The sequence below is a fragment of the Salmo salar genome, chromosome 03, assembly GCF_965601325.2.
Source record: "Salmo salar chromosome 03, fSalSal1, whole genome shotgun sequence".
Taxonomy (NCBI): Eukaryota; Metazoa; Chordata; class Actinopteri; order Salmoniformes; family Salmonidae; genus Salmo; species Salmo salar.
This window is the reverse complement of record NC_138293.1, coordinates 93,695,079-93,720,193: the sequence shown is the minus strand read 5'-3', so window position 1 is coordinate 93,720,193 and position 25,115 is coordinate 93,695,079. Positions and strand designations below refer to the sequence as shown.

Genomic DNA, 25,115 nt, shown 5'->3' with positions numbered 1-25,115 from the left:
AGATTAAGGAGATGTTTATCTTTTAAATTGTGTAAAATAGTTGATTGTTTGAGAAATTGAAATTATTCGATTTTTGATGTTTTGAATTTCCAGCCTTGTTAGCAATCCCGACTCGGGGTTCATTGCTAACCTGTAGCCCCAACAGTTAAGACAATTGATGTATGGATGACTCTTAGTAAAGACTGGGTTCGTGCAGATACAACAATTTACGACGTTTGGAATGAGACTGGACGCGAGGTAAAATACACCATTTAAACCAGAAGATAATCGGCCTATACTATAATAGAATATAATATATAATGTTATAATATAGGAAAGTTATATTAGGAAAATTATAACTTTGTAATCTGAATATTTTCCTTGGTGCCCCGATCTCCTAGTTAATTACAATTAAACGATGAATCAGTTTGATCGCGTGATAATAATTACAGGGAGTTAATTGATAAACATGTCTTCAGTTTAATGGTACCCCAAAGACACGACACATGGCATCATTGCAGTTAATGCTTTTGTATCTGTTATTAACTCAGATGTTGGAGATGGATGTCCTTTTTGTAATATAAGAGAAACCATTTTTCATTGTTTTATGGAGTGTGAGAGGATAAAACCTCTTGGAAATGCTGGAGTCTTTGTTTAAAGCTGTAGGGGAGATTTTCAATAACACTGTTTTTATTTTGGGGTTTCAATATAGAAAGCAACAGAAAAAATGTCAACTGTTAAATTTTTTTTAGCAAAGATGTCAATTTTTCTGAGTAGGAAACATAAGGTAGAAACGGGATATGGGCAGGATGTAAGATGTGTTTTTAAAGGATTAGTGAAAATAAGAATAAAAGTGGATTTTGAGTTCTACTCAGCTGTGAAAGATCTCCCATTGTTTGAGGAGAAGTGGGCATACGAAGGAGCGCTTTGTTTTGTAGAGGAGGGGAAACTATTTTTTGTTGATGAAATAAGTTGAATGTATATGTTCTTTATTTTTTTTATTTTTTAAATGTTTTATGTTATTTTAGTAGTTATTTTTGTATTTTTGTAATTTTTTGGGGGAATTACATTTGGTGTTTCATTTCTGAAAAGGCAGTGTGTCATTATTTATGTTAACACTTGACTATAAAATAAAGGTTTTATAAAAACTCAAACTCTCCCCCTTCTCTCTCTCCCCCCTTCTCTCTCTCCCCTTCTCTCTCTCTCTCTCTCTCTCTCTCTCTCTCCCCTTCTCTCTCTCTCTCTCTCTCTCCCCTTCTCTCTCTCTCTCTCTCTCTCTCTCTCCCCTTCTCTCTCTCTCTCTCTCTCTCCCCTTCTCTCTCTCTCTCTCTCTCTCCCCTTCTCTCTCTCTCTCTCTCCCCTTCTCTCTCTCTCCCCTTCTCTCTCTCTCTCTCTCTCTCTCCCCTTCTCTCTCTCTCTCTCCCCTTCTCCATCTCTCTCTCTCTCGCTCTCTCTCAGGTCTCCAGTTCTCTGGGCAGTATGGAGGTGGGTCTGCAGCAGCACCTGGATCGTCTGGATGAGATCTTTGCTACGCGGGGAGACTATGTCCAGGCCTTGAGGTTCATGGGTCAGATGGCTGACAACATCATCAGACAGCTGACCTCCATGCCGGACCTCAGCAAGGCCAAGGTGGACCTGTCGGCCATCGCTGATCAGACAGATTATGTAGAGTACTATAGGTGAGAAGAGGAGAAAGACAGTCAGGCATGCAGACAGGCAGATAGGCAGGCGGGCAGACAGACAGTCAGATATGCAGACAGACAGAACGAACAGTGAAGTGCTGCTGTCACTGACCTATGTCTATTATAATTGACCTCATCGTGACTACCAGCCAGTCTGTGTCTCCTCTCACTGTAGTCAAGGCTCTAGACTGGGCCTGTTGCTCCGGCCTGACTGACTGGTGTAATCTGACACCTATATATATTGGTTTTCCAAGGCTGGTGAGTCAAGTGTGTTATAAAGTGACTGCTAGAGGGGGTACTGTACCAGTGGAGGATGCAGTATGTATTGATGAAGAGGTGTTGTTTCACTGAGGGCAGAGGGGGATGGAAGGCACTCTTTCTTTCTCTCTTATTCTTGTGCTCTCTCTCTTTCTCTCACTCCCACTACCTCTCTCGCTCTCACTCTCTCCTTTGCTTCCTTTCATTAGAACACATTTGTCTGCATTTATACAAACATTTATCCAGACAAATGTAATAGCATAGCGATTGCTTAGTGCCGCTCCTCACCCACCAAGTCTCTTCTCTATAAAGATATGTGTGGTCAATTTACTGCAGGCTATCATGGTGTGGGGTTACCAAACAGTGGTTTGGGGCCCATTCCAAGCCATTTCAATCCAATACATTCCATTCAAATGGCCGTTTCTAGACTATCTCACACTATGGATTCTCCCCTAGTTCGCCAAGTATGATGTCACTATTGCACTAGAGGTGACCGTAGGTTTGCACTTTAACCTCAATATCCCTCTTATTCAAAGCTAAAAGCGTCATGATTTTTCCACAGGGGCCAGTGCAGTGGAAACGTGGCTTTATGTAGACACCACACACACACACATACTGCAAATACACATTTACATAGAAGAAAGAGAGAGAGACAGAGAGATAATTACTTGACACATTGGAAAGAATTAACAAAAAAACAGAGCAAACTAGAATGCTATTTGGCCCTAAACAGAGAATACACAGTGGCAGAATACCTGACCACTGTGACTGACCCAAACTTAAGGAAAACTTTGACTATGTACAGACTCAGTGAGCATAGCGTTGCTATTGAAAAAGCTCTCAAGAGAAGACAGGCTATGTGCACACTGCCCACAAAATGAGGTGGAAACTGGGCTGCACTTCCTAACCTCCTGCCAAATGTATGACCACTTTAGAGACACATATTTCCCTCAGATTACACAGAGCCACAAATAATTTAAAAACAAACCCGATTTTGATAAACTCCCACATCTACTGGGTGAAACATCAGTGTGCCATCAGAGCAGAAAGATTTGTGACCCATTGTCGCAAGAAAAGGGCAACCAGTGAAGAACAAGCACCATTGTAAACACAACCTATATTTATGTTTATTTATTTTCCCTTTTGTACTTTAACCATTTGTACATCGTTACAACACTGTATATATACATAATATGACATTTTAAATGTCTTTATTCTTTTGGAACTTCTGTGAGTGTAATGTTTACTGTTCATTTTATTGTTTATTTCACTTTTGTTTATCTACTTCTCTTGCTTTGGCAATGTTAACATATGTTTAAATTGAATTTTGAGAGAGAGAGACAGAGAGGTTACTTCCTGTAGAAGACACTATAGGACATGTATTATCTATGTCCATGGATTTTGAGAGAGAGAGACAGAGAGGTTAGTTCCTGTAGAAGACACTATAGGACATGTATTATCTATGTCCATGGATTTGTTCTGTTCAATTATTAACTTAACGTACTGGAAATGACCTGCTGCAGATGAGATCTAACTAAGAGGCTAACACACACACACAGACAGACGACAGACAGACAGACAGACAGACAGACAGACAGACAGACAGACAGACAGACAGACAGACAGACAGACAGACAGACAGACAGACAGACAGACAGACAGACAGACAGACAGACAGACAGACAGACAGACAGACAGACAGACACTGCTTACTCATTCATTCACTCAAACAACCTTTCAATTCACATAAAGGTGAAATAAAGAATGGAACAGTAAACATTACACTCACACAAGTTTCAAAGGAATAAAGGCATTCTCTCTCTCTCTGAGGCACCTGATCCAAGCTTTTAGACAGAAACCTCCCCTCTAGTTTAAACTCTGTACCTGGGTCATATCTGCAGTGCCTTTGTTTTGGTGCTCGTTCCCCTCCCTTCTACCTGCTACTGCTGATCCTAGATCTGTAACACTGTGCCCTCTCTGTTCTCTAGGTGGCTGACCTACCTGTTACTGCTGATCCTAGATTTGGTTATATGCCTGGTGGCCTTTCTGGGGTTGGCAAAGCAGTCCCGGTGGCTACTCACCATGTAAGTAGTTGGTACCCACTCTGATCTGTGTCAGTAACTGGTACCCACTCTGATCTGTGTCAGTAACTGGTACCCACTCTGATCTGTGTCAGTAACTGGTACCCACTCTGATCTGTGTCAGTAACTGGTACCCACTCTGATCTGTGTCAGTAACTGGTACCCACTCTGATCTGTGTCAGTAACTGGTACCCACTTTACTCTGTGTAGAGATGATCAGCAGATATGGACAGGATAAATGTTATAACACAAACACATTAACACAAATTATCTCATCGCCCATCTCCCCTGAGATGACTACCAACCACATACAGTTACTGTAGAGCTGAGACGACTACCAACCACATACAGTAAGAGTTACTGTAGAGCTGAGACGACTACCAACCACATACAGTTACTGTAGAGCTGAGACGACTACCAACCACATACAGTAACAGTTACTGTAGAGCTGAGACGACTACCAACCACATACAGTTACTGTAGAGCTGAGACGACTACCAACCACATACAGTTACTGTAGAGCTGAGACGACTACCAACCACATACAGTTACTGTAGAGCTGAGACGACTACCAACCACATACAGTTACTGTAGAGGTGAGACGACTACCAACCACATACAGTTACTGTAGAGCTGAGACGACTACCAACCACATACAGTAACAGTTACTGTAGAGCTGAGACGACTACCAACCACATACAGTAACAGTTACTGTAGAGCTGAGGCGACTACCAACCACATACAGTTACTGTAGAGCTGAGACGACTACCAACCACATACAGTAACAGTAACTGTAGAGCTGAGACGACTACCAACCACATACAGTTACTGTAGAGCTGAGGTGACTACCAACCACATACAGTAACAGTTACTGTAGAGCTGAGGCGACTACCAACCACATACGGTAACAGTTACTGTAGAGCTGAGGCGACTACCAACCACATACGGTAACAGTTACTGTAGAGCTGAGGCGACTACCAACCACATACGGTAACAGTTACTGTAGAGCTGAGGCGACTACCAACCACATACAGTAAGTTACTGTAGAGCTGAGGCGACTACCAACCACATACAGTAACAGTTACTGTAGAGCTGAGGCGACTACCAACCACATACAGTAACAGTTACTGTAGAGCTGAGGCGACTACCAACCACATACAGTAACAGTTACTGTAGAGCTGAGGCGACTACCAACCACATACAGTAACAGTTACTGTAGAGCTGAGGCGACTACCAACCACATACAGTAACAGTTACTGTAGAGCTGAGGCGACTACCAACCACATACAGTTACTGTAGAGCTGAGGTGACTACCAACCACATACAGTTACTGTAGAGATGAGGCGACTACCAACCACATACAGTAACAGTTACTGTAGAGCTGAGGTGACTACCAACCACATACAGTAACAGTTACTGTAGAGCTGAGGCGACTACCAACCACATACAGTAACAGTTACTGTAGAGCTGAGACGACTACCAACCACATACAGTTACTGTAGAGCTGAGACGACTACCAACCACATACAGTAACAGTTACTGTAGAGCTGAGGTGACTACCAACCACATACAGTAACAGTTACTGTAGAGCTGAGGCGACTACCAACCACATACAGTAACAGTTACTGTAGAGCTGAGACGACTACCAACCACATACAGTTACTGTAGAGCTGAGACGACTACCAACCACATACAGTTACTGTAGAGCTGAGACGACTACCAACCACATACAGTTACTGTAGAGCTGAGACGACTACCAACCACATACAGTTACTGTAGAGCTGAGACGACTACCAACCACATACAGTTACTGTAGAGCTGAGACGACTACCAACCACATACAGTAACAGTTACTGTAGAGCTGAGACGACTACCAACCACATACAGTAACAGTTACTGTAGAGCTGAGGCGACTACCAACCACATACAGTTACTGTAGAGCTGAGACGACTACCAACCACATACAGTAACAGTAACTGTAGAGCTGAGACGACTACCAACCACATACAGTTACTGTAGAGCTGAGGCGACTACCAACCACATACAGTAACAGTTACTGTAGAGCTGAGGCGACTACCAACCACATACAGTAACAGTTACTGTAGAGCTGAGGCGACTACCAACCACATACAGTAACAGTTACTGTAGAGCTGAGGCGACTACCAACCACATACAGTAACAGTTACTGTAGAGCTGAGGCGACTACCAACCACATACAGTAACAGTTACTGTAGAGCTGAGGCGACTACCAACCACATACAGTAACAGTTACTGTAGAGCTGAGGCGACTACCAACCACATACAGTAACAGTTACTGTAGAGCTGAGGCGACTACCAACCACATACAGTAACAGTTACTGTAGAGCTGAGGCGACTACCAACCACATACACTAACAGTTACTGTAGAGCTGAGGCGACTACCAACCACATACAGTTACTGTAGAGCTGAGACGACTACCAACCACATACAGTTACTGTAGAGCTGAGACGACTACCAACCACATACAGTTACTGTAGAGCTGAGGTGACTACCAACCACATACAGTTACTGTAGAGATGAGGCGACTACCAACCACATACAGTAACAGTTACTGTAGAGTTGAGGTGACTACCAACCACATACAGTAACAGTTACTGTAGAGCTGAGACGACTACCAACCACATACGGTAACAGTTACTGTAGAGCTGAGGCGACTACCAACCACATACAGTTACTGCAGAGCTGAGGCGACTACCAACCACATACAGTAACAGTTACTGTAGAGCTGAGGTGACTACCAACCACATACAGTTACTGTAGAGCTGAGGTGACTATCAACCACATACAGTTACTGTAGAGCTGAGGCGACTACCAACCACATACAGTAACAGTTACTGTAGAGCTGAGGCGACTACCAACCACATACAGTAACAGTTACTGTAGAGCTGAGGCGACTACCAACCACATACAGTAACAGTAACTGTAAAGGTGGTTTCTTACCCCCTCTGGACAATGGACACAATAGCCCAGTTATATAGACTCAACACAAAACTTGACAAGAAAACACCGCACTATTCAATATCTGTGTCCAGCAGCGGAGTTAAAACAAGTCAACAACATCCCAGTAATCACCCTCATATCTCTTTCCCCTTTAATATCTCTGTCTGACTGTATCAGTGTTGTTGAACGATTCTGCTGAAGACTTCTTGTCTTCTCTCTGATGGTGTCCACTAATGTCTATCGACCGGCCTGCTCTCCAGTATGTGTACTACTATGCCCTTAACTCATTACCAAGAGCTTTCAGCCACTTTACTGCTGCTGCTGTAAGACTACCAGAGGAGAGATAGGAGCTGAAATCATCCCCAGCCTTTTTACAACCATCTGGGAGTCCTGTGTTTTCTTTCTCACTTTATTTATCTTTCTCCTCCTGTCATCTCTCTCTACCTCTCTCTGTTTCTCTCTCTACCTCTCTCTGTTTCTCTCTCTACCTCTCTCTGTTTCTCTCTCTACCTCTCCCTGTTTCTCTCTCTACCTCTCCCTGTTTCTCTCTCTACCTCTCCCTGTTTCTCTCTCTCTACCTCTCCCTGTTTCTCTCTCTACCTCTCCCTGTTTCTCTCTCTACCTCTCCCTGTTTCTCTCTCTACCTCTCCCTGTTTCTCTCTCTACCTCTCCCTGTTTCTCTCTCTACCTCTCCCTGTTTCTCTCTCTACCTCTCCCTGTTTCTCTCTCTACCTCTCCCTGTTTCTCTCTCTACCTCTCCCTGTTTCTCTCTCTACCTCTCCCTGTTTCTCTCTCTGTTTCAGGATCATGGTGTTTGGGGTGATGTCTCTGGTCCTGAGCTGGGGATCACTAGGAGCAGGCACTGCTACTGCCGTGGTGAGTGTCTGTTCTGTCCCGTCATCACCAAACATGCTCGAATTAAAAAACTGATTCAAGTGATCTCATTCTTCTGTTTTTGTGACGTCATGGTCAGGTTGTGTTCTGATTGCAAAATTATATATATTTTTTAATGTCTTTCAGTGGTTATAATCTGATTATCTGGCCAGATAACAACCAAACTATGACCTATCCTACACATACACTATCTATACAATAGTATGTGGACACCCTTTGAAATGAGTGTATTCAGGTAGTTCAGCCACACCCATTGCTGACAGGTGTATAAAATCGAGCATACATCCATACATACGCCATATACAAACATTGTCAGTAGAATGGATTTAATGAAGAGCTCAGTGACTTTCAATGTGGCACTGTCATAGGATGATACCTTTCCTCCAAGTCAGTTCATTAAATGTCTGACCTGCTAGCACTGCCCTGGTCAACTGTAAGTGCTGTTATTGTGAAGTGGAAACGTCTAGGAGCAACAACGGCTCAGCCACAAAGTGGTAGGCCACACAAGCTGGAAGAACTTGACTGGCCTGCACAGAGCCTGACCTCAACCCCATCGAACACCTTTGGGATAAATTGGAATGCCGACTGCGAGCCAGGCCTAATCACCTAACATCAGTGCCCGACCTCACTAATGCTCTTGTGGCTGAATGGAAGCAAGTCCCCACAGCAATGTTCCAACATCTAGTGGAAAGTCTTCCCAGAAGAGTGGAGGCTGTTATAGCAGCAAAGGGGGGACCAACTCCATATTAATGCCCATGATTTTGGAATGAGATGTTTGACGAGCAGGTGTCCACATACTGGCCATGTAATGTATGTGTGTCTACAGTATGTCTAGTCTTAGTGGTGTTAATGGGGCAGACTTTGTTAATAACAGGGCCATTCAGGATCCCTCTCCCCCCTCCCTCCATCCCAGAGAGGAGCCAGCATGGTGGGACTAGGATTATCCAGAGGCTGGGCAGTTGTGCTTCTGATGCAGGCTGGAGAGAGGGAGGGAGGGAGAGGGAGGAGGGAGGGATTGAGTGACATGAGGAAATCATGAGTCTACATTTATTTGACCAGAAAATACACTGCAACAATATCACAACAATAGTCAGAATTACAGTAATGCATGCAATGTTGACATCACTGACCAGTTTATCCACAACCAGCCAGCTACAGAAACCATTGTGTCTGTGTCATTATGACACAACCTTCTGGCCTAGAAAAATGACATGACCTCTGACCTAAAATAATGACACGACCTTTTGACCTAGAATAACATGATGCCACAGTAAGCATGCCACACTTCTCCAGCTGGTAATTGCAGAGTCAGTGTCTGTTGGGGGTCAGGATATAGGCTGCGTCCCAACTGGCATCCTATTCCCTACATAGTGCCCTTGTAGATAATAGGGCACCATTTGGGAGCCAGACACAGATACTGTGATGTGGTCTATGGAGATCAGGGTAGAGGTCAATCCCTAGTAGTAAAGTGTATTATCAAAACTTGTCACTGGAACATTATCAACTCCCTCGTTTTTTCCTCTGCGTTCCTCATTCTCCTCATCCGTTGATTTCTCCTGCTCAACCCAGATCATTGTTCCTCCTCCTCCTCAACCCAGATCATTGTTCCTCCTCCTCCTCAACCCAGATCATGTTCTTCCTCCTCCTCCTCAACCCAGATCATGTTCTTCCTCCTCCTCCTCAACCCAGATCATTGTTCTTCCTCCTCCTCCTCAACCCAGATCATTGTTCTTCCTCCTCCTCCTCAACCCAGATCATTGTTCTTCCTCCTCCTCCTCAACCCAGATCATTGTTCTTCCTCCTCCTCCTCAACCCAGATCATTGTTCTTCCTCCTCCTCCTCAACCCAGATCATTGTTCTTCCTCCTCCTGCTCAACCCAGATCATTGTTCTTCCTCCTCCTCCTCAACCTAGATCATGTTCTTCCTCCTCCTCCTCAACCCAGATCATTGTTCTTCCTCCTCCTCCTCAACCCAGATCATTGTTCTTCCTCCTCCTCCTCAACCCAGATCATTGTTCTTCCTCCTCCTCCTCAACCCAGATCATTGTTCTTCCTCCTCCTCCTCAACCCAGATCATTGTTCTTCCTCCTCCTCCTCAACCCAGATCATTGTTCTTCCTCCTCCTCCTCAACCCAGATCATTGTTCTTCCTCCTCCTCCTCAACCTAGATCATGTTCTTCCTCCTCCTCCTCAACCCAGATCATTGTTCTTCCTCCTCCTCCTCAACCCAGATCATTGTTCTTCCTCCTCCTCCTCAACCCAGATCATTGTTCTTCCTCCTCCTCCTCAACCCAGATCATTGTTCTTCCTCCTCCTCCTCAACCCAGATCATTGTTCTTCCTCCTCAACCCTGATCATTGTTCTTCCTCCTCAACCCAGATCATTGTTCTTCCTCCTCAACCCAGATCATTGTTCTTCCTCCTCAACCCAGATCATTGTTGTTCCTCCTCAACCCAGATCATTGTTGTTCCTCCTCAACCCAGATCATTGTTGTTCCTCCTCAACCCAGATCATTGTTGTTCCTCCTCAACCCAGATCATTGTTGTTCCTCCTGCTCAACCCAGATCATTGTTCCTCCTCCTCCTCCTCTCCCAACAATAAGAGAGGGAGAGAAATATTTGGTAATAGAAATATAATGCCAATAGATCATGACTATATAGATTACCTCTAAACTTCTAGACATGCCATTGTATTTCTATGTATATGGCCCTCTAGCAGTGACAGTCTGAATACTGGGGATTTTTTTTGGCCTGCCAGTAATTGCTTATGCATGCACATCAACAGGCTCTCTCCCTACACACACAAACACACACGCACACGCATGCACATTCCTTGCTATCTGGGGTCCTTGATATCTTGGGACATCTAACTCTGAGGTCACCCCATTAAAGTTGAAATGTGAAATGGTAAGGGTTAAGGCTAGGGTTATGGTTAGGGCTTAGGGTTGGGATGTCCCACGGATCCCGGATAGCACTAACCACTCACACACAGAGACTGTATGCCATGGTTGGTTCTGCTACGTTCAGCACAGGTTAAAGAGGCGTGTAGACTGTTATTAACAGCCCTCTTGTGTGATCTATAGTTGATTTACTTTGACAAGATGTTATTTTCTGTCACAGCCTCCATCGACTGTCTAATAAAACAAAACAGTCATTGAGATTCTGGGAAGGGATTTGAGTCTGAAGTATTTATGACGGGTCCTCAATTTTCTTTGTTCTGTAAGATCACTGTCCATTTCGAATGGAGTTGACTCCAACACTGCACAGTATAGTGTCCTGTTTCCCTGCAGGGCACCAGTAACTTCTGACTGTATAGTGTCCTGATTCCCCTGCAGGGCACCAGTAACTTCTGACTGTATAGTGTCCTGATTCCCCTGCAGGGCACCAGTAACTTCTGACTGTATAGTGTCCTGTTTCCCCTGCAGGGCACCAGTAACTTCTGACTGTATAGTGTCCTGATTCCCCTGCAGGGCACCAGTAACTTCTGACTGTATAGTGTCCTGTTTCCCCTGCAGGGCACCAGTAACTTCTGACTGTATAGTGTCCTGTTTCCCCTGCAGAGCACCAGTAACTTCTGACTGTATAGTGTCCTGTTTCCCCTGCAGGGCACCAGTAAATTCTGACTGTATAGTGTCTTGTTTCCCCTGCAGAGCACCAGTAACTTCTGACTGTATAGTGTCCTGTTTCCCCTGCAGGGCACCAGTAACTTCTGACTGTATAGTGTCTTGTTTCCCCTGCAGGGCACCAGTAACTTCTGACTGTATAGTGTCTTGTTTCCCCTGCAGAGCACCAGTAAATTCTGACTGTATAGTGTCTTGTTTCCCCTGCAGGGCACCAGTAAATTCTGACTGTATAGTGTCCTGATTTCCCTGCAGGGCACCAGTAAATTCTGACTGTATAGTGTCCTGATTCCCCTGCAGGGCACCAGTAACTTCTGACTGTATAGTGTCTTGTTACCCCTGCAGAGCACCAGTAAATTCTGACTGTATAGTGTCTTGTTTCCCCTGCAGAGCACCAGTAACTTCTGACTGTATAGTGTCTTGTTTCCCCTGCAGAGCACCAGTGACTTCTGTGTGTCTCCAGACAAGTTCATAGCGAACAGGACCAAGGAGTTCCTCAGTGCAGGTGAGGTACCTTCCAGTTCAGGTTTTACTAATAACAGTCATAGACACAGTGATTTATGCAAGTTATCTTCACAGTCCACACTGGCTCACACTGGTCAGATAGAATCACTGGTCAGACAGAATCACTGTTCAGACAGAACCACTGTTCAGACAGAATCACTGGTCAGACAGAATCACTGTTCAGACAGAACCACTGGTCAGACAGAACCACTGGTCAGACAGAACCACTGGTCAGACAGAACCACTGGTCAGACAGAACCACTGTTTCAGAACAAATCCTACGTGTTAAGATGTGTTTATGTTGTCTTTTCTTTCTAAAATGAATGAACATAATTAGTACAGTGTGTGTTTGGGTTCATCTTCATTGGGATGAGCTTTGGTTGTTTGACTCTCTCTCTCTCTCTCTCTCTCTCTCTCTCCTCCCGCTCTCTCTCATGCTCTACAATCACCCTCCCCCTCTCTCCCTGTCCCTCTCTCTCTTCCTGTCCGTCTCTCATTCTCTCACGCTCTCTCTCTCCCCCGCTCTCTCTCTATCCCCTTCCCCCTCTCTATCTCTCTCTCTCCCTGCCACTCTCTCTCTCGCCTCGCTCTCCACTTCCATCCATCTCTCGCTCTCTTTGTCTCCCCCTCTCTCTCTCTCCCCCTTTCTCTCTCTCCTCTCACACTCTCCCCCCTCCCTCTCTCTTGCTCTCTCTCTCCCCCCTCTCTCTCCTCTCAACAGAAGTGACACACTACTACCTGTATTGCAGTCAGAGTCTACCCAACCCTTTCCAACAGGTACTGAAATCACGTTCTAACACACACACACACATGAATGATATTTTAGTTTTAAAAGTAGTTTTCCTTCATTAGTTTGATTAGTTCAGAAGCAGATGTTAATGAAAACGTCTGGGGATAAAAACAAGCAGCACTTCTAATTTTAATGACTTCAAGCCCATAACAAAAATACACTTTGATCCAAGTCCATTTTATCTGTGGGGTTTGGAGATAATTAGTGGGGTGTAGACATAGACAGTGTGTATAGTCTGCCTCAAGGACTACACAGTCCAGACACACACACACACACACACACACACACACACACACACACACACACACACACACACACACACAGAGAGAGAGAGACCAACCCCCCTCCATCCCCAAATCCCTTGTATTTATTTACCATGCCGGGGATATAACGTTCTTAAAGGGCAGCATTAATGGTCCGTGTATTGAGGTAATATACAAGCAGTAGATACACACACACACACACACACACACAGCAGTATCCATTTAAAGCTTTGTGTTATGCCTTGTTAAGTAGACACAGATAATGTGCCCTCTCATTGCTGAGCCAATGGAAATATTGTCTGTTTGTGCTAGGGATCAGAGGGGGGAGAGTGTTTTGGGGTATGTGGGGTAATCTGGATAATCTGGGGCCCTCCATCTGAAATGAACGTGTCCTCCATTAAGCGTCCATAATGACACACTTTATGACATATTTTCACTCATGTTTCCACACAACTTTGACTCTACAATTTATGTGGTGTGCATGTGGTGTGTGTGTGTGTGTCAGTCTCTGACTATCTTCCAGAGGTCTCTGACCACCATGCAGATCCAGATACAAGGACTACTGCAGTTCTCTGTACCAGTCTTCCCTACTGCTGAGGTGAGTGACCGGGACAGATACAGGGACTACTGCAGTTCTCTGTACCTGTCTTCCCTACTGCTGAGGTGAGTGACTGGGACAGATACAAGGACTACTGCAGTTCTCTGTACCTGTCTTCCCTACTGCTGAGGTGAGTGACTGGGACAGATACAAGGACTACTGCAGTTCTCTGTACCAGTCTTCCCTACTGCTGAGGTGAGTGACTGGGACAGATACAGGGACTACTGCAGTTCTCTGTACCTGTCTTCCCTACTGCTGAGGTGAGTGACTGGGACAGATACAGGGACTACTGCAGTTCTCTGTACCTGTCTTCCCTACTGCTGAGGTGAGTGACTGGGACAGATACAAGGACTACTGCAGTTCTCTGTACCAGTCTTCCCTACTGCTGAGGTGAGTGACTGGGACAGATACAGGGACTACTGCAGTTCTCTGTACCTGTCTTCCCTACTGCTGAGGTGAGTGACTGGGACAGATACAGGGACTACTGCAGTTCTCTGTACCTGTCTTCCCTACTGCTGAGGTGAGTGACTGGGACAGATACAGGGACTACTGCAGTTCTCTGTACCAGTCTTCCCTACTGCTGAGGTGAGTGACTGGGACAGATACAGGGACTACTGCAGTTCTCTGTACCTGTCTTCCCTACTGCTGAGGTGAGTGACTGGGACAGATACAAGGACTACTGCAGTTCTCTGTACCAGTCTTCCCTACTGCTGAGGTGAGTGACTGGGACAGATACAGGGACTACTGCAGTTCTCTGTACCTGTCTTCCCTACTGCTGAGGTGAGTGACTGGGACAGATACAGGGACTACTGCAGTTCTCTGTACCTGTCTTCCCTACTGCTGAGGTGAGTGACTGGGACAGATACAGGGACTACTGCAGTTCTCTGTACCAGTCTTCCCTACTGCTGAGGTGAGTGACTGGGACAGATACAGGGACTACTGCAGTTCTCTGTACCTGTCTTCCCTACTGCTGAGGTGGGGGGATGGAGCAGCCGTTAACATAGAAATAGCATTATATTTATTATATTCAGTACATATATCTCTATGGAGCTCAACATCTGGTGCTCATGGTGACAATGTTCTCTTCTCAACATGTAAGGGCAGAGCGTTAAAACGCTGTTAAAGCCCTCATGGAGATGAATGGTCAAGTCCTGCATGTCTGTTTAACATGTTAGGGTTAATTAGTGCTCTGTGCCACTGTGTATAGAAGAGTGAAATGTTATCCTTCGACTAGTGGAGTTAGGAGGACACATAGTGTTACAGGAGGACACATAGTGTTACAGGAGGACACATAGTGTTACAGGAGGACACATAGTGTTACAGGAGGACACATGGAGTTACAGGGGGACGCATGGAGATACAGGGGGACCCAGTGTTACAGGAGGACGCATGGAGTTACAGGGGGACGCATGGAGTTACAGGGGGACGCATGGAGTTACAGGGGGACGCATGGAGTTACAGGGGGACGCATGGAGTTACAGGGGGACGCATGGAGATACAGGGGGACGCATAGAGTTACAGGGGGACGCATGGAGTTACAGGGGGACGCATGGAGTTACAGGGGGACGCATGGAGTTACAGGGGGACGCATGGAGATACAGGGGGACGCATAGAGTTACAGGGGGACGCATGGAGTTACAGGGGGACGCATGGAGATACAGGGGGACCCAGTGTTACAGGAGGACGCATGGAGTTACAGGGGGACGCATGGAGTTACAGGGGGTCGCATGGAGTTACAGGGGGACGCATGGAGTTACAGGGGGACGCATGGAGTTACAGGGGGACGCATGGAGTTACAGGGGGACGCATGGAGTTACAGGGGGACGCATGGAGTTACAGGGGGTCGCATGGGGTTACAGGGGGACGCATAGAGTTACAGGGGGACGCATGGAGTTACAGGGGGTCGCATGGAGTTACAGGGGGTCGCATGGAGTTACAGGGGGACGCATGGAGTTACAGGGGGACGCATGGAGTTACAGGGGGACGCATGGAGTTACAGGGAGACGCATGGAGTTACAGGGGGACGCATGGAGTTACAGGGGGTCGCATGGGGTTACAGGGGGTCGCATGGGGTTACAGGGGGACGCATGGAGTTACAGGGTGACGCATGGAGTTACAGGGGGACGCATGGAGTTACAGGGGGACGCATGGAGTTACAGGGGGACGCATGGAGATACAGGGGGACCCAGTGTTACAGGAGGACCCATAGTGTTACAGGAGGATACATAGTGAGGTGTGTTTTTCCTTACACTATCTTTATACCTTGTCTACAGAGAGATCTTCTGGGCATCCAGCGCCTGCTGAACTCTACAGAGTTCAACCTGAACCAGTTAACAGCCCTGCTAGACTGCAGGGGGCTCCATAAGGTGAGATGATTACCCAGACACGAGAGGACGTCATGGTTACAGTCAGAATGCGTCTGTAGAATGAGAACATACCCAGAGACACTTGAATGAAAAGACAAAAGGTGCTCTTAGGTTCTTTGAAATCCCCCCAAAACTATTATCTCACAACACTCCACTTTGTGACTATACCAGCAATAGAAAAGGAGTTCTAATCTTAACAGTGAGGGTAACAGTGAGGGTGTGTTGTGTTGTAGAACTACCTGGATGGTCTGATGGGGGTGTGTTATGACGGGGTGGAGGGTCTCCTCTACCTCTGCCTCTTCTCTCTGCTGTCGGTCAGTGCCTTCTGTGTCATGCTGTGTGCCATCCCCCGGGCATGGACCCTCATCACCAGCAGGTAGGCACTGGTAACACTGTATCTGGTCTATGTGTGTTCAACCTACCTGTAACCACATCCCCAACCCCAACCTTGACCTTTACACTTAAGCCTAACCAAATAAGGACTGGGAGATTCACGGCCTAAAAGATGTTTGCTCTAGTGGTTCTATTGTGTTTATTGGTTTCAATGAACGATGTTGATGTTAGACCAGTGGAGGCTGCTGAGGGGAGGACGGCTCATAATAATGGCCGAAACGGAGAAAATGGAATGGCATCAAACACCTGGAAACCATGTGTTTGATGTATTTCATACCATTCCACCGACTCCGCTCCAGCCATTACCATGAGTCTGTCCTCCCCAATTAAGGTGTCACCAACCTCCTGTGTGCTAGAGGGCCTGGATTGTTGACGCTAGAGGGCCTGGATTGTTGACGCTAGAGGGCCTGGATTGTTGACGCTAGAGGGCCTGGATTGTTGACGCTAGAGGGCCTGGATTGTTGACGCTAGAGGGCCTGGATTGTTGACGCTAGAGAGCCTGGATTGTTGACGCTAGAGGGCCTGGATTGTTGACGCTAGAGGGCCTGGATTGTTGACGCTAGAGGGCCTGGATTGTTGACGCTAGAGGGCCTGGATTGTTGACGCTAGAGGGCCTGGATTGTTGACGCTAGAGGGCCTGGATTGTTGACGCTAGAGGGCCTGGATTGTTGACGCTAGAGGGCCTGGATTGTTGACGCTAGAGGGCCTGGATTGTTGACGCTAGAGGGCCTGGATTGTTGCTTTGGGCACCATTGTGCCCTTCCTTGAAATGAAACTAACAGAAAGCCTGGCTCTGACTGCTCTCCCCTGTGGTGATCTCAGGAACAGGGACTATGACGACATCGATGAGGAGGATCCGTTTAACCCCCAGGCCCGTCATATGGCCTTCAACCCCAGTAGAGCCAGCCATGTACACAGCTTCTGTAGCTACAGCAGCAGTCTGGACAGCCAGGCCAGTCCACACCCTCCACCACAGACTGCCGCCATCCTCCCCACCTCAGAATACATGTAAGTAGAGAGAGGAGGTGCGGTAGGGTGTCTGTCGGCCTGTGTCTGTGTGTCCCTGTCCGTATGCGTGTCCCTATCCCTGTCCGTATCTCTGTCCATGTGTGTCTGGAATAAGCAGCACTGTGTTTGTTTTATCAGATAAGTTGACTCTCTCTGTCTCGCTCTCTGTTTCTCTCTCTGTTTCTCTTTCTCTCTCTCTCTCTCTCTCTCTCTCTCTCTCTCTTTGTCTCTCTTTCTGCACCCCCCTCACTCCCTCTCTCTCTCTCTCTCTCTCTTTGTCTCTCTTTCTGCACCCCCCTCACTCCCTCTCTCTCTCTCTTTCTCTCTCTCTCTCTCTCTCTGTCTCTCTGTCTCTCTCTCCTCTCTCTCTCTCTCTCTCTCTCTCTCTCTCCACCCCCCCCTCACTCTCTCTTTCGCCCCCCCCCCCCCCCCCCCCCCCCCCCCCTCTCTATCTCTCCCCCCATGTCTCTCTCCTATAGGAATCAGTCCATGCTGTTTGGAGGGAACCCTCGTTATGAGAACGTTCCTCTGATCGGGAGGGGATCCCCGCCACCCTCGGTGCGTTGGCCACTAACATTAGAGGCCAGGTCTCTTGTTCTGGAGGCTAGGACCCTCGTGTGATGATGTCACTGACATTAACATTAACAGTGCTCCGTTCTACTGAAGGACCACAGACACACTCATGTATAGAGTTACTGTGTGTAGAGCCAGAGGCCAGACAGGTCCCTTGTTAGATAATGGCATCAACACTAACACATATTGTACTGAAGGACCGCAGACATTCTCCAAGACACCCTGCTGCCTTCACTGTGTCTACCATACAGTATTCACAACCTGACAGAAACCTCCTGTGGGCAGCAGGTAGCCTAGCGGTTAAGAGTGTTGGGTCAGTAACGGTAAGGTCACTGGTTCAAATCTCTGAGCAGACTAGGTGAAAAATCTGATGTGCCCTTGAGCAAGGCACTTAACCCTAATTGCTCCTGTAAATCTCTATGGATAAGAGAGTCTGGTCCAGATTATTGGCCCAGTCCTAAATCGTCCCCTAAAACCTATGCACTTGTGATCCACCTTGCTATCTGATAGCCTATCTGGATGTTTCATCATATTGCTTATACCAATCAAATACTCTCAGATTTCCACTAGGGTTTATTTATGGGGTCGATTTTGGATTGGCCCTTCCACTGCACATTATGGTGAAAGACTGCTCTCTGCTGGTCATGGACTGAAATACCGACAAAACACTACATGCTCTTCTCCCTTGTGCCATTATTTGGCCTGATGCTCTGATGCCGGACTGCTAATGACCCTAGAAAGAGAGGCTAGCCTGCTCATGACCCTAGAGAGAGAGGCTAGCCTGCTAATGACCCTAGAGAGAGAGGCTAGCCTGCTAATGACCCTAGAGAGAGAGGCTAGCCTGCTAATGACCCTAGAGAGAGGCTAGCCTGCTAATGACCCTAGAGAGAGAGGCTAGCCTGCTAATGACCCTAGAGAGAGAGGCTAGCCTGCTAATGACCCTAGAGAGAGAGGCTAGCCTGCTAATGACCCTAGAGAGAGAGGCTAGCCTGCTAATGACCCTAGAGAGAGGCTAGCCTGCTAATGACCCTAGAGAGAGGCTAGCCTGCTAATGACCCTAGAGAGAGGCTAGCCTGCTAATGACCCTAGAGAGAGGCTAGCCTGCTAATGACCCTAGAGAGAGGCTAGCCTGCTAATGACCCTAGAGAGAGGCTAGCCTGCTAATGACCATAGAGAGAGGCTAGCCTGCTAATGACCATAGAGAGAGGCTAGCCTGCTAATGACCCTAGAGAGAGACTAGCCTGCTAATGACCATAGAGAGAGGCTAGCCTGCTAATGACCCTAGAGAGAGACTAGCCTGCTAATGACCCTAGAGAGAGGCTACTGTAATGTTATAGTATGGCCTGACTGGTAATGTTACAGTATGGCTTGACTGGTAATGTTACGGTATGGCCTGACTGGTAATGTTACGGGATGGCCTGACTGGTAATGTTACAGTATGGCCTGACTGGTAATGTTACAGGATGGCCTGACTGGTAATGTTACAGTATGGCCTGACGGGTAATGTTACAGTATGGCCTGACTGGTAATGTTACAGTATGGCCTGACTGGTAATGTTACAGTATGGCCTGACTGGTAATGTTACGGTATGGCCTGACTGGTAATGTTACGGTATGGCCTGACTGGTAATGTTACGGGATGGCCTGACTGGTAATGTTACAGTATGGCTTGACTGGTAATGTTACGGTATGGCCTGACTGGTAATGTTACGGGATGGCCTGACTGGTAATGTTACAGTATGGCCTGACTGGTAATGTTACAGGATGGCCTGACTGGTAATGTTACAGTATGGCCTGACGGGTAATGTTACAGTATGGCCTGACTGGTAATGTTACAGTATGGCCTGACTGGTAATGTTACAGTATGGCCTGACTGGTAATGTTACGGTATGGCCTGACTGGTAATGTTACGGTATGGCCTGACTGGTAATGTTACGGGATGGCCTGACTGGTAATGTTACAGGATGGCCTGACTGGTAATGTTACAGTATGGCCTGACTGGTAATGTTACGGTATGGCCTGACTGGTAATGTTACGGTATGGCCTGACTGGTAATGTTACGGTATGGCCTGACTGGTAATGTTACAGGATGGCCTGACTGGTAATGTTACAGGATGGCCTGACTGGTAATGTTACAGGATGGCCTGACTGGTAATGTTACAGGATGGCCTGACTGGTAATGTTACAGGATGGCCTGACGGGTAATGTTACAGTATGGCCTGACGGGTAATGTTACGGTATGGCCTGACGGGTAATGTTACGGTATGGCCTGACTGGTAATGTTACGGTATGGCCTGACTGGTAATGTTACGGGATGGCCTGACTGGTAATGTTACGGGATGGCCTGACTGGTAATGTTACAGTATGGCCTGACTGGTAATGTTACAGTATGGCCTGACTGGTAATGTTACGGGATGGCCTGACTGGTAATGTTACGGGATGGCCTGACTGGTAATGTTACGGTATGGCCTGACTGGTAATGTTACGGGATGGCCTGACTGGTAATGTTACGGGATGGCCTGACTGGTAATGTTACGGTATGGCCTGACTGGTAATGTTACGGTATGGCCTGACTGGTAATGTTACAGTATGGCCTGACTGGTAATGTTACAGTATGGCCTGACTGGTAATGTTACAGGATGGCTTGACTGGTAATGTTACGGTATGGCCTGACTGGTAATGTTACGGTATGGCCTGACTGGTAATGTTACGGGATGGCCTGACTGGTAATGTTACGGTATGGCCTGACTGGTAATGTTACTTGATGTTGCTGTGAAGCAGAACCATTGTTCTAGTGCTGCTGTGTGCAGGGAGAGAATCAAAATCTACAGATTCAGAACACTTAGTCTCTTCTTACACACACGCACGCACACACGCACGCACACGCGCACAAACGCAAGCGAGACTACAGAGCACTTAAGTCTGCACAGAAGTCAAGACAAGAGTACTTGTTGTTGTACGTTTGTTCAGAGCACAGGGTGTACTGTATACCCTGCCATGAGAGGAGAGGCCCAGTGGTGGTGTTATTACAACTGAACAGCTACAATGTCAGCCGCTGTTTAATAAATGATACCGCTAACACACAGGGTCAATCTCTGGCACCAGGAAACAAGTGGGACTAGATGATACCGCTAACACACAGGGTCAATCTCTGGCATCAGGAAACAAGTGGGACTAGATGATACCGCTAACACACAGGGTCAATCTCTGGCATCAGGAAACAAGTGGGACTAGATGTTACCGCTAACACACAGGGTCAATCTCTGGCACCAGGAAACAAGTGGGACTAGATGATACCGCTAACACACAGGGTCAATCTCTGGCATCAGGAAACAAGTGGGACTAGATGATACCGCTAACACACAGGGTCAATCTCTGGCATCAGGAAACAAGTGGGACTAGATGATACCGCTAACACACAGGGTCAATCTCTGGCATCAGGAAACAAGTGGGACTAGATGATACCGCTAACACACAGGGTCAATCTCTGGCATCAGGAAACAAGTGGGACTAGATGATACCGCTAACACACAGGGTCAATCTCTGGCATCAGGAAACAAGTGGGACTAGATGTTACCGCTAACACACAGGGTCAATCTCTGGCATCAGGAAACAAGTGGGACTAGGTGATACCGCTAACACACAGGGTCAATCTCTGGCATCAGGAAACAAGTGGGACTAGATGATACCGCTAACACACAGGGTCAATCTCTGGCATCAGGAAACAAGTGGGACTAGGTGATACCGCTAACACACAGGGTCAATCTCTGGCATCAGGAAACAAGTGGGACTAGATGATACCGCTAACACACAGGGTCAATCTCTGGCATCAGGAAACAAGTGGGACTAGATGATACCGCTAACACACAGGGCCAATCTCTGGCATCAGGAAACAAGTGGGACTAGATGATACCGCTAACACACAGGGTCAGTCTCTGGCATCAGGAAACAAGTGGGACTAGATGATACCGCTAACACACAGGGTCAATCTCTGGCATCAGGAAACAAGTGGGACTAGATGTTACCGCTAACACACAGGGTCAATCTCTGGCATCAGGAAACAAGTGGGACTAGATGATACCGCTAACACACAGGGTCAATCTCTGGCATCAGGAAACAAGTGGGACTAGATGATACCGCTAACACACAGGGTCAATCTCTGGCATCAGGAAACAAGTGGGACTAGGTGATACCGCTAACACACAGGGTCAATCTCTGGCATCAGGAAACAAGTGGGACTAGATGATACCGCTAACACACAGGGCCAATCTCTGGCATCAGGAAACAAGTGGGACTAGGTGATACCGCTAACACACAGGGTCAATCTCTGGCATCAGGAAACAAGTGGGACTAGATGCTAGGAAGCTGCCATTTAAACAGATCCAATTCAGATGTGGATAGATGAAACCTATTTATTTATGAAGTGTTTTATATAAGTCATTTAGCAGACACTCTTTTCCAGAGCAACTTACAGTAGTGAATGCATACATTTCATACATTTTTTTTTCTTCTCCGTACTGGTCCCCCGTGGGAATCGAACCCACAACCCTGGCGTTGTAAACACCATGCTCTACCAACTGAGCCACACGGGACCACCGTAATATATTCCACTGGATGTTTTTAAGTTGTTGCCAATATGCAGTTGTCCATCCTATATTGTAAAAATATTATATTTTTGTACGAATGACAGAGACGAAAACCTTTTTGTGTGCCAATCATACTGGCCTTTTGTTTTTTCTACATGTACCATATAGGGTATAGGCCAGAACCTAACATATCTCTTTATGCTGTCTTAACGAACACTTTGTCATTTTACAATCCTAACCGGACATCTAACTCATATTTTGCTTCTAACTTTATTTTTGTCTTTTCTTTTACTCGCAGACATTTAGAAACAGTAAGTGTTCTGTTGTACACTATACACAACCTTACTGTACCTTTACACTTCCCTTTCTTTTGTTAAGAAGGATACTTTCCTTTGTTGTACCGCTCTCATTCTCCTTCTGCTCGTCTAATAAGAGGTGGTTCTAAGTCTTACTTGTAATTCTTAGAAGTAGTTCTTAGTTCTAATTATTGCTCTTGTAACCCTACACCTCCGGAATGAGACTGACCATTATTAACCAATCAGCTCTTTTGGTCCTGGCCACAATGTGACCTCTCTAAGCTCTGTGGCCTCTGACCTCCGGCGATGTAGTGTCCTCAGTGTGTTAACCTGTGAGTGGAACTTTTCATGTGATGTGCCCTCCCGCCACTAACCCAAATTTCGGCCACACGCCCCTTACCTTTGACCTCTGCCTGCCCTTCACCCCTGACCTGTGTCTTGCCGACTCCCCCGCTACCCTGTAGTTCAGAACACTGAGTCACACGACTCTCTAACCTACCCACCACCTAATCAAAACAAATGTCTGAAAATGTCTGCAATTTTTTTCAACGTTTGATTGATAGAAGAAACAAAATCTTTCACACAGTTATGTGATCTAACGTGTATTTTGTTCCTTCCTCCTGCAGTATTCTCCCAGAATGAGAACCACCTACCTGTCTATGACTGACGCACAGATCAGACACTTTGGGACAGACTTCCAGCAGGTATAGCTACCTACTATGGCCTACTGGTCCCCCTCAGGAAGTGTCTGTCTGGGACTACCACTGTACTGAGGAAGCTGAGTTTACAGATAACCCTGTCCATGGATGTCTCACCCTGCTCTCCTGGCCATCTGTTACTTAAATGCAGGAAGTATGGGGTCAACAACAACTCATGAACACACTGATGCTCTCAAAGTCCTGTACTGTACGTGTAGAAACCAGTAGACTACATAGAAACCTGAGTGTAAAGTGCTCTTGCATCTCTCCAAACAAACCGACACTTCAGTTATGTGTTTTCTTCAAATGTGAGTTCGTCTCGAGCCAGATCAGAAGACATGATTATTATGGACCAAGTTGAACATTTTATTTTTTTTCCTGTGAGTGACGTCACCTTTGATGGATTTCAGGGGGCCACAAATAACCAGATTGATTTCCTTCACAGCCATAGACTGTTAAATGGTTATTACATGAACTCTCTTCAGTCTTCCCCAACCTGTCATCACTATTACAAACTGTCATCTAACCAGTCTAGCATCTAGCTCCTCTCTTCAGTCTTCCCCAACCTGTCATCACTATTACAAACTGTCATCTAACCAGTCTAGCATCTAGCTCCTCTCTTCAGTCTTCCCCAACCTGTCATCACTATTACAAACTGTCATCTAACCAGTCTAGCGTCTAGCTCCTCTCTTCAGTCTTCCCCAACCTGTCATCACTATTACAAACTGTCATCTAACCAGTCTAGCATTCAGCTCCTCTTACACTTGACTACACAGCTCTTACACATTTGACACAACCCAAAGTCTTCATAATGTCTTCCCTCAGAATGATGAGTCAAACTTGATGAAAACAGATACTGTATTGTCACTTATCTTTCAGGTTATTCATTGATGTCAAGGAATAACAAATATAATGGACTTATTTTTAAATGTGACTGGAAAACAGATCATTCATTGAAATGTGATGATGTCTACACTCTTAGAGAAAAAGGTGCTGTCTAGAACCTAAAAGGGTTCTTTGGCTGTCCACATAGGAGAGCACTTGGAATAACCCTTTTTGGTTCCAAGTAGAACCCTTCTGGTTCCAGGTAGAACCTTTTGGGGTTCAATGTAGAACCCTTTCCACAGAGGGTTCTACCTGGAACCAAAAAGGGTTCTACCTGGAACCAAAAAGGGTTCTACTAGGAACCGAAAGGGATTCTCCTATGGGGACTGCCGAAGAAACCTTTTAGAACCCTGTTTTCTAAGAGTGTACTCTATATGTATGTGTAAGGGGGACTAAGGAGAAAGGATGCATGATGATGTTTCTAAAGCCTTTATTTCCTCTAACCTGTTTCTCTCTGTTCTCCTATGCTGTCATCCTGCATGCTGTGTCCTGCTCAATTCTAGCCTGGATTCCCGACTGAATATCAGTCCGTTTCTTTATTGTGTCAGTGAATCATTGAAAGGAATAAAACAAAGTGATATTCAGTTTAGGTTCCATGCCAGTTCATTTCAGGACAACACCGAGGGCTCTCCGTAGCTTGGCATCTAAACTGAATATTGCTCT

General features: G+C 46.3%; 1 protein-coding gene and 1 non-coding gene across 2 annotated transcripts in view; one reads left to right on the top strand and one right to left on the bottom strand.

Moving 5' to 3' along the window:
• Positions 1-24,496, top strand: part of LOC106606307 (protein tweety homolog 2-like) — a 141,395-nt gene extending 116,899 nt beyond the window's left edge. The window contains exons 4-14 of the mRNA XM_082972889.1: positions 1,438-1,658; positions 3,908-4,003; positions 7,784-7,856; positions 11,929-11,998; positions 12,719-12,774; positions 13,556-13,648; positions 15,922-16,014; positions 16,248-16,390; positions 17,230-17,415; positions 17,895-17,973; positions 23,496-24,496. Coding sequence (XP_082829015.1) covers positions 1,438-1,658; positions 3,908-4,003; positions 7,784-7,856; positions 11,929-11,998; positions 12,719-12,774; positions 13,556-13,648; positions 15,922-16,014; positions 16,248-16,390; positions 17,230-17,415; positions 17,895-17,973; positions 23,496-23,579 — 1,194 coding nt within the window. The 3' untranslated portion in view covers positions 23,580-24,496. The remainder of the gene's footprint in view (positions 1-1,437; positions 1,659-3,907; positions 4,004-7,783; positions 7,857-11,928; positions 11,999-12,718; positions 12,775-13,555; positions 13,649-15,921; positions 16,015-16,247; positions 16,391-17,229; positions 17,416-17,894; positions 17,974-23,495) is intronic.
• trnav-uac (transfer RNA valine (anticodon UAC)) lies at positions 22,506-22,581 on the bottom strand. The gene has a single exon. It is a non-coding gene; the product is annotated as a tRNA-Val (tRNA).
• Positions 24,497-25,115: the final 619 nt, after the last annotated feature.